At 53.6% G+C, this 10,445-nt stretch overlaps 1 protein-coding gene across 2 annotated transcripts in view; it reads right to left on the reverse strand.

Annotated features, from left to right (window-relative positions):
* The window catches only part of Rasa3 (RAS p21 protein activator 3), a 103,384-nt gene extending 94,281 nt beyond the window's left edge, over positions 1 to 9,103 (reverse strand). Inside the window, exon 1 of one of the 2 annotated variants that reach the window (XM_052751723.1) lies at positions 8,868 to 9,103. In XM_052751723.1, the coding sequence (XP_052607683.1) occupies positions 8,868 to 8,922 (55 nt within the window). In that variant the 5' untranslated portion in view covers positions 8,923 to 9,103. Of the gene's footprint in view, positions 1 to 7,661; positions 7,780 to 8,867 lie in introns of those variants that run through there. The other variant, XM_052751722.1, reaches the window with a different exon arrangement.
* Between the last annotated feature and the right edge of the window lie 1,342 nt (positions 9,104 to 10,445).

Raw genomic sequence — 10,445 nt, forward strand, 5'->3', positions numbered from 1 at the left:
TCTGTTTATCTCCACACTCTAAATCCTTCTATCTAATATTTCCTACTACTCTCACTCAAAACTCTGGGGAGCTGTGGAGTGGTGGGTAAACACCCCACACACACACTTGGCCTCCCTCTGAGTCCTCTCTTCAATGTCCACTCTGGAAAAAGGGCTGTCCTATCACTCTCTCCTTGCTCTGATGACAAGGACCAGGGAACTGAGAAGGCATCTTAGGAAGGAGTAGACGCACCCCAAAACATGGTACCTGTGTGCAGCCCCTGAGTAGCAGCCCCTGGGTAACACCTACCCTGCATTCCCCAGGCAGGCAGCCCCTCTGAAACACACCAGAATCCAAACATACAGAGTTACAACTCCAGTCCTACCCATCATATTCCAAACTAGTGCAGCTGATCTGCCTCAAGACCCTGCCCGCACCATCAGCTTCCAGCCCCTCACCCAGCGGCAACACATCTGCAGCTGACCGTTCTTATGTCCACACCACCACGAGGTGCAGTGTGGCTACAGAGATGGTGTAGCCAGCCCTGAGGTGGATGGCCTCCATGGAGTGGGAGCTGAGGCTGGGGGATGAACTACACTATTGATGATAAGAATGACAATCACAAGGAGTAAGCAAGTGTGTTTGACTCGGGGCAGAAGACCCCCATGGGACCTCTTTGCCTGCCAACCCCTCCTGACCCGGTCCCTCTAGCCCCCTGGAGAAAATCACATCCTGGGGCTCAGCAAGGGAACAGCAAAGGAGACCAAGTTTCCCGGCAGGCGTCATGAAATCTACTTCATGAAACAAGATTCGAAATCAAGACACTCGGCAAAAACAGGGAAAAACTTTTCTTTTTCTTTCCATGTGACCCTTGCTTTCCACTCAGGCCATGCATAAACACATTCTTGGGTTCCAATACTCAGAAACTCTCCCTCTAAACACTAAACGCAGTGCCGCCGCCGCCGCCGCCGCCGAAGGCAGGAAGTGATGAACAGCAAAAGGAATGTCACAGATTCCAGACGGATGGGACCAGCTGGGGAGCTGGGCAGCCACACTAATGTCTCAGATGTGGCCTCCAGGACTCCTCAAGGGAACTGGAACTGCATCCCAGGAATAGCCGGAGGGCTGTGCAGCCAGCACAGCTCAAAGAGGCTGGGCATCATCCCGGCAGAGCTTCATTCACCCTCTGGCAAAAGTCCACCTGGCATAGGGCTTTGTACCAACTCTGCCCGAAACAACCTGCAGGTAAAAACTGCCCATGAACCCTCCCCAAATTACTGTCCAAACAGTGATCTGCAAGCATCTGTTTCATGCTTCTCATCAACAGTCTATGGCCCGTACCTGCCTGGGGTCCCTGGTCACATCTTACCTACTGAAGTCAAGCTCCCACACCTGCCCATGGCTTCCTTCCCAAAGATAAGGATTCATTCAGTTTGTTCTATCCTCACCTGGGAATCATTATGGCTTCCTGAGAACACAGCTTAGGAGACTGGGCCTTGGCTCCTGCCTGGGGAAACAGGTCAGAAACAAACAGAAGAAATGCCAGGAGAAGAACTCTAAACTGCGGGCCTAAGAACATGAGTGTGTTACGCAAATATAAAATACATTAAAAATCCAAAACAATTGTGGGAAAAGATCTTACGGTGACGTGGGAATGGAAGGGCAGGCGCACCCTAGTACCAAAGTCATAGTAGCAGGAGGTAAGTTGTCTGAGGGGTTCCTAGACCCCAGGTGACAAAGCCCCGCCCATATGCAGGTGACAGGAGAAGTATAGGACTTTGTGAAAATCTGGACTAATTTAAACTTCGCAAATCTCACGATGCCAGGAGTGACCCGTTCCTGTTGTTACGAATCCTGGAAAGTGTAGAACCCCAACCCTCACCACAATTGCTACACTGTGCATGCTGGGGCATGAAGCTCTGCCCTGCCAGTGGCCCCAGTGTGTATACACAGACACAGACATAGACAGACACACGCGCGCGTGTGTGTGTGTGTGTGTGTGTGCATGTGTAAATAAGCTCCTAACCATATCACAAGTGGACACCTCATAAAAAAGAGAATGGCCCTTGACTTAACCTGAATACTGCCTCATGGGTGCAGGTCAGTTCTCTCTCCCTACCTCACGCCTCAGGAAGCACCAGTGGTGGCCAGCGTCAGACCCCCAGCGGTCCAGACAAGCGTAGGGCACAGTTCCAGCCCTTAGAACTCAGCTTTCCACGGTGGAGGAAATACCCTATTGTGTGTTCTTAGGTCAACAACTTTACGGCTCTCATGACCACTACTGAGAGATAGCCTTGACACTCAGGAATTATCTTCAGTGCCCCTTTGGGCTTGAGGCCGGCAGCCTGCTTCCTTCTTCCTGTGCCCAGTCTAGGGCCAGGCTCAAGGACTGGGTGGCAGAAATGCATCCTCTCTTCAGGGAGCCGGCTGAGGCAGCTGCACAGATGAAAATCTGGCACAAACTCTAAGTCCAGCAGCCGAGTCTTGGAGATCAGCCACTAGGACAAGAGGTAGTGTCCTCTCTAGGCTCTGTGGTGGATGAGCTTTCCCAGAATTCCCTCCTGCAGCAGCCTGCCTACATCAAGGGCCTCAGGCCAGCAAGGCTTCCCAGGAAGGCTAAGCATGCCATCTGTGTATCTGTGGGTCTGGAATTCCCCCGCTCAGCCCTCACCCCAAAGGCCATGGGAAACCCAGCCCCATCACAGCACTCATCCCAGACTCTAGACAAGAGTGCAGGCTGGCCAGGGCCTTTGGGGCTTGCACACAGATGAATTTTCCGGAAGTGCCTCATGTTCCTGGATATGCTAATAGCCCCGTGCCCCAGTCTGACCCCAGCCTTGGAAAATCCCAAGTTAGCCAGAGTCAAAACAAAGCAGATGCCCAGAGGCTCAGGGTCTTAGGACTGAGATACGTCCCCACACTGAAACTGAACCCACTTTCTGCTTGCCAAAGCCATGCTTTCTTCTCCAGGTGGGTTTTCCTGGCACGAGGCAGTGACTCTCCGGCAGGAGAGAGTGAATCTCACCCCTCCTGAGAGGAGTATGTAAAAGAGAGAGATCAAGTACCCTGGAAGCCAAGGTTGAGACGAGAGCAGCATCTCCACGCTGCCATGTTTTGTAATGCTGGTCTGAAGGTTTCACCCGACAAGATGTCGCTGAGCTGGGACAGGGTTTGCGAATGGTCACCCCGGACACTGACTTCTCAGCTCTCTCTATTCCACGCTGCCTGGTGACCCCAGCGCTGGTCAGAGCTGTGCTCCATGGACTAGTCCCACGAAGGGGGACTGCTTTTAAAATGTACTGAGAAGGAAGGGCACTCATTCAGAGGCTGGTCATTCCCATCTGGAGGACAAGTCCACAAGGACCATCCTTGCCAATCATGAAGACTTCTGGGCCCTGAGAAGCAGACACGTCACAGAACAACTTAGTGGGAGGCCACCTTGCTTCTCCGAGTCCTGGATGAAAAGTGAGAAATACCTGTCGGGACCGTAACCATCCTCCACAGGTATCAGTGTGTCCTCAGCTCCTCTACCAGCTCTAGGAGCAGTGGTTGGCACTGGTGCTGCTCGGCAGTGCCAAGGTGAGCATGGCCCAGCATGGAAGCAGACCCCAAGAGTTGACTCAGAACCTAGGTTCACCCTCTCCAGCTGTAGAGTTGCTGCTTCGCGCCAGGAAAACCCACCTGGAGAAGAAAGCCTGGCTTTGGCAAGCCGAACGAACCACTGACCTGAACCGCTTTCAGATATGAAAGTGAATTCTTTTCTTCACAAGAAACCAAAGAGAAGTCTGACTGACCATCTTAGCCCTGAGAGGAGCTTGACTGCTGTGGGGTCGTTCCTTGTAGCCTCTTCACGGTAAGGGAAAGCCCAGAGCAGAACCCAAGGAAACAGTCCCGGTCTCATGCAGTGCACAATGGCCCAGAGACAGCGTCCCTTGTCCCTCTGTGGATGCTCCATGATTCGATCACCCTTTCAGCTAGCATTTACTTCACTTTTCTGTTATTGGTTCATTGAACTGTGGGCTATGGGGCTGTGCAGAAGGCACTTCTGTACAAGATCACCATCTGGTCAGAGCAGGAACAGTCCAGCTATGCAGGCGGCTCCTCTTCTGCACCTGGTGCAGACCTTGACAGGATAGACCAGCATACCTTGACAGGCACCCACAGAAGACCAGCTGTGACCCATGAGGTTCCTCCCAGGCCAACATGCTTAACTATCCATCACTCACGGACCTTGTGCCTTCGAGAAGCCAACCAACACCTACAAGTCATATATCTGAGTGTTGACACGACCTACCTACACATGCTTTCTGCCCTACAGGGAGGCCCACCTATTCACCAAGTCGGAAGCTCCGGGCCAAATCATCTGTGCCCAAAGTTGTATGCACAGCCAGCGGTGCCTCCCTCACAATATCCGAGGCAGAGAGGGACGCCGGAAGGGTGCCACCACCGCCCGGCAATCTTTAAAATCAATGAGACAGCCGGGTGGTGGTGGCGCACGCCTTTAGTCCTAGCACTCGGGAGGCAGAGCCAGGCGGATCTCTGTGAGTTCAAGGCCAGCGTGGGCTACAGAGCGAGATCCAGGACAGGCTCCAAAACCACACAGAGAAACCGTCTCAAAAAAAACCAAACAAACAAAAAATTAATGAGACAATAATGTGCACAAACAAACCCCTCACTTGAGATCTGCGTTTCTCTGCCCACCATAGGCATGGCCAACCCAGCATGCCAGCAGGCAGCACCTGGATCAGCAGACGAAGCAGTCCGACCCTGAGCTTTCCAAGCTTCCACAGGTACAGCCTAGATCTGCACATTAGTCCTGGGCAGCTAAAAATAGCCCAGCCAGCTGAGCTGAGCTCGGTTAATGGAATACCCAAGTTAATTTTAGCATGAGAGAGCTCAAGAGAATCTAAAATCTCCCATGCCAAGGACCACATTTGGCCCACACGGCATCTTCTTAAACTCGGGCCCAGAAGCTACTGTATCACAAAGGCTATTGCCATGACTCACAAAACACCTCTTCTCTCTGAATCCAGCCTTGGCCGGCCCATGACAACTGTGTTAACCCGTAAAGCATAACCGCCCCCTGCAGGTCCATGGCCTGCTGTGTGACCCACAGCAACCCTGGTGTCAACATGCTGTGGCCAGTGGAGAGAGCAACTTCGCTCAGTGGGCTAACTGAGCTTCCAGCCTTTAATCTGGGGCTTTGTCAACTGCTGCCGACGCGTGGTTGAGCAGCCAGGCCGGCTCACACCCCTGTTTGACCCCATCCTGCACTCCTGCTCATCCTCCTTTCACTGATTCGGCCTGATTCTGGTGAGATTTTGTTGTCAGCAGAGAGGCAAGGGGGAGAATTGTAAGTGAGAAACCAGCCTTGGTCCACAGCAGCCCAATCCTGCGGGATGGGAGGAGCTACTGTTGTATGCTCTGCTGGGCACTGCGCTTCTCCATAACCACATTCTAACTGTAGAGCGAGAGCACAGAGCCTCAGCGAGGATGCACAGTGGCTGCCGTGACATCCAGGCAGACGGACTGGAGTCACCAAGAGCCCAGTGGGAACTCAGGAAGCAGAGCCTGCCTTCCTGGGGACCCGGGGAGCTCAACAGAGACCTCAGCAGAAAGAAAATGAAGAAAGCCATAACAGCGCAAGAGAACATTTTTGGTCTGGGAATGCAAAGCCAGAATTTTGAATTTTTATTTATTAATCGACAGATGATAATTACTTCTATAACACTCATCATTTTTATCCAGAGAGCACTCTCAAAAACAAGTAATAAATATTATGCAAAAGGAAAACATGACTGGGAAGTAAAGCTATATCGCAACCGCAGGGAACAGTGGGCCCAAAATAGCTGGGCAGATGAGCTCTGGCCAGGCTATCCGCCCAATCACCGCCAGCATCGACTCTAGAGAGCTGGGCTACACACTTCCTCAATGCAGCCGCCTCAAGGAAGCGTGGGTCAGTCACATGTGATGGCTGAAGATGGCTGTAACAAAGCAGTAATTGTCACCACCGACACTTAAGATTCTAAGTGCACAGAGGAACACATCCAAACAACCATGCAACTTTTAAACGGGGAAGCAACAGATTCTTCAAGACGCGATTTAAAAAATACTCTCTTTTTTTTAAATTAAGATACTTTACTTTTTTGCGGCTTTTTCTTCTGTACAAGCAAAGGGTAGACAGAATGAGAAAGAGGAAGAACAGAGAGATTCATTTCTGATGAAACCAATACTATCCTATGCTCTAAAACCAAGTAGAGGCCAAGCCTCACAGCGTTGACCCCTTCCCTGCGTTCTTACAGCAGTGGTGATGGTGTTTATCTGTGTGATTTTAGGGGAAACTGTCTCTCTTTCCTTCTCTGGGTGGGGGAGGGTGTTGACTAGGACAGAACACAGCTCGTGCACTCCCACCAGATGCAGCCCACATGGGCTCTCGCTTTATTCAGATGGGGAAATGGCTGTGACAAGAAAGAGGCTCCTCTAGGTCACCCTGGAAGGCACCAGCAGGCTTGCTGGAAGCCACAGTACCTGGAGACAAGGCTCAGAGGAGTGACGTACGTGTGTGTGTGTGTGTGTGTGTGTGTGTGTGTGTGTGTGTGTGTGTGTGTGAAAGTGAGAGAGACAGAGACAGAGAAACAGGAGGGGCAGGACGGGTCAACCGTGGTGCCCTCAAGTCAACTACAATGTCACAGCCACTGACACTCAGGCAGATGTTAATCACAGAGTGAACTGACCACAGACCAAGAACTGCAAAAGGAAACCCAGAAGCCCAGCACACGGGGAGCCCACTCAGCACACAGGGAACCCAGCACACAGGGAGCCCAGCACACAGGGAGCCCAGCACACAGGGAGCCCAGCACACAGGGAGCCCAGCACACGGGGAGCCCAGCATACCTCCCACCTTGCAAGGAGTCCTATTTAGTCTGATGGGATTTCCCTGGGGACCCCAGTGGTATCAGAAAAGCAGGGCAGCTACGCAACACCAAACCCAAACCAGTTGCCACAGCTGTTTTCTGGGCTCCAAAGGGCTAACACAACACACCCACCCGTGTGCTCGGACGCAGGAGGCAGGATCTATATGCAGAGCTGTGTTCCCCTGCATACTCCACCCAGAGGGCACACGGGCACCCCTCTTGACGAGCCCTATGGGTAAGGACCTTTGAGAAAGACAAGCCTCTTGGAGACAGAGCACATTTAGGGAGGGGGCAGGCAGTTGGAGCTTGGGTATCTCTACCCAACCTCATTGCCGCCATCCTGAACATGTGAGTGTTGCCCAGCCCCTGTGTAATCAGAGGCAATGAAGGCTCCAAGCACACCCTTATTCAAAATGTATCAACAGAGGAGAGACCTTGCGGCTTGTCCCCACCACTGCTCCTCTAGCGAAGACCCTACACTGGCAGACAGGCTGGGCTGCAGTCTTGGGTATCAGAGCCTTTCCTTCCCTCTTGTCTTCCTGTGTCCTCCTGGAAGAGAAATCCTCTTTGTTTGATGAGAACTGAAACCCTTCCCTGTGCACAGTAGCTGAGCTAGGCACACTGGCCAGAACAGGAAGGTCTTGGACCCTTGTTACCTGCTGACCTGAAGGCCTGGATTCTCCCCTAACAGCATTCCACAACGAGACCCCCCGCCTTGCTCTCCTCGAGTAGAGGGGCTCAGCACCCCTGGAGCCCGGTGGACTCACTTGGTGAGATGGTCTCAACTGAAGGAAACTGAAGCTGGCCACCCTCACACAAGGGCTCTTTGCCGCACAGCGGACAGAAGCAGCCCCATTCCTCAGACTGAAACTGACAGCGATTCCAGGCACAAAAGCAAGAGAAATCCCTCCCATGCCCTCTGGGAGCCCAGGCACCACATGGTATCCGCAGTGCTTCTGAACCAAAGATCAAACTGTCTCGGCGATGATTCAAAATCAAAATAAAGCGGACAGGAAGCAACACGCTGATTGCGCGTAGCGGGCATTCTTCAGACAGCATCGAATGTCATCAACAACTGACACTAGACTGTGACTGCTGCCACCCACTAGGGGCCTTTTCACATGGGAACAGGCCAGTATGTGGAACGCAGTTCAGAGGGGAAGGACTACAGGAACAGCGCGCTAGGACCCAGAATTCCTTCCAGAAAATTGGCCCTTGCCCAGTGCGTTAATGGTTCGATGTGTAACGGTCACTTCAGTAAACCACTGTTAGGAAGTGGACTCACACATCACTCACAAGATTTTAAAAAAAAAAAAAAAAAGGCAACTGGGAAAAGCAAATTTTTCAGGTTAAAAAAAAAATCAGGAAGTCCTTTCCAGATCACCCCAGTTCTACTTCACTCCCTGCCCCCAGCGTTGCTGCCAAAGTCCGGAACAGCCGAGTGCAGCCTGAATGCCAGGCCTGCCGGCCACAGCTCCCACGGCCAGTTCTCAATGAAAGGAGGGGGAGGTGCTGGCAGCTCCATCACCACGCCTGCAGCGCGCAGACACACAGTCGCGCGCGCACGGCCTCGAAGCCTGCAGCACCGCACAGCAGAAAGGGTGAAGGGGCGCCCCCTCCTTGGGAAGGAAGTTCCTGCGCACAACTGTGAAGGGGACACCCGGAGACTAACATCAGGAGCCCTGATCCCTGAAGTGGGAGCACCCGGACGGAACCGCGTGTGCTCGTGCATGTAAACTCAGGCACCCGAGACCCGGAGCGGTCCGGGAACGGTCCTGCGCACACGGACACACGCAGACAGCCACGCGCGCTCACGCACACAAACAGACGCCCCCCTGATGCAGGTCCCGCCTCCCCCGCAGTGCCACGGAGAACCGGGCCGTCTGGGCGGGGAAGCACGAGTAGCTGGTCCAGCCGGGCCGGATACCAGGAGCAGGGGTCTGGGGAGCTGCTCACGCCACCGCGGTCCTCACCGATCTTGATCCTCACGCTCTGGAAGACCCGCAGCCCCTCTTCCTCCACCGCCATGCTGCTTGTCGACCTCGCCAAGGCGCGAGGGCCCGGCAGCGCGGCCGCAGGAGGAGGACAAGACAGGCGGACAAGGCCGGCAGACGGAGCCGAGCGGCGGATGCCCCCGGAGCCCCGCGCGCTGCGGTCCGCGCTCTGCTCGGGTGCACCGCCTCGCGTCCGTCCATTGGCAGAGCTCGGGGGCGGGGCGGTGGGCGCCTTCCTCTGCCGGACCCCCGATCTTCATTGGCTAGGGCTCCGCGCGGGGCGGGGCCGTGCGACTCCGCCTACTGTGAAACTCCGCGTCCCTTTGGTCGGATCTGTAAGGGGGCGGAGTCCGACTCTGAGGCGGGATCGGAAGGGACTCGGGGTTTAGCGGTTTATGTTCTCCTGATCCCCGCTGATCTGGTCTCCTCGGACCGGGGACAAAGAGAGGGTCGTGAGTACTGTTCTGTGTTTTAACCGCCAGCTTCCGCGAGACTGACTCGCGCTTAAAATTTTAAAAGGTTATATTCAAGCCAAAGGAATGAGAGGAAAAGATTTCCTCTGGTCCCAGCTTCAGCACCTAAGAGAAGTGACACCTGCCGATCGCGCTGAAGAAATCCGACGGTGATGCACAGCCAACATGAGGTCCGTGTGGACCCCCGCGCCTAGCAGGCAGACCCTGCTTGCCCCCTGGTGTACTTGGGTAGCCTCTACGTGGGCCTTGAGTTTGGCATCCCGGGACCTTCAAACCTGGTGCTTACTGGCAATTTGATTGGTATCCATCCAACTTTGAGGTTGTTGGCTCTCTGCAGCCAACAGACCTCTCTGAGGTCCTATCCTGATCCTTCCACTAAGACGAAGTTTTATCTGCAGCTGGGACAACTCCCAGCTTCCTCGAGGGGCAAGAGCTCCAGGCTCCTCAGCGGCCTTTATGGTAGTCACGGGAAGTGTCTTCCACAGACTTGGCCCAGGTGGGTGCTAAGTGGTGACAGAGGCGACCTCTGCAGTGACCTTGAAGAAGGCCCTTCCTTCAGCAGTGAAAGCTGGATGGGAGACCTGTGGGAAGAATACACTGCCTTTAGGAGGTCTGAAAATTGAGCCGGCACTGGCTGTGGAGTCAGGGGGCTAAATCATTGATACACCAACTGAAAGAAAAGTGTGACACAAAAGCCCCTTGGTGCTATGCGGTAGCTCTGTCACCAGTTGCCAGAGAACAGACCCACGATGCACAGGCCAGGACTATCAGTAAGGCATTGGGACTCCAGGGGTCACAGTCAGGCTCTGTGAAGGGAGCCCCTCTAGGTTGACACATTAAAAACCCTGAATTCCTGGCTCAGGAATTTAGCTCAGTGGTAGCGCACTCCTTTTTTTTTTTTTTTTAAGCTTTATTTATTTATTATGTACACAGAAGAGGGTGCCACATCTCATTACAGATGGTTGTGAGCCACCATGTGGGTGCTGGGAATTGAACTCAGGACCTCTGGAAGAATAGTCGGTGCTCTTAACCTCTGAGCCATCTCTCCAGCCCTTGAATTTAGCTCAGTGGTAGAGAACTTGTC

This window comes from Peromyscus californicus, unplaced genomic scaffold, assembly GCF_007827085.1.
Source record: "Peromyscus californicus insignis strain IS unplaced genomic scaffold, ASM782708v3 Scaffold_23__1_contigs__length_62951481, whole genome shotgun sequence".
In the NCBI taxonomy this organism is placed as follows: Eukaryota; Metazoa; Chordata; class Mammalia; order Rodentia; family Cricetidae; genus Peromyscus; species Peromyscus californicus.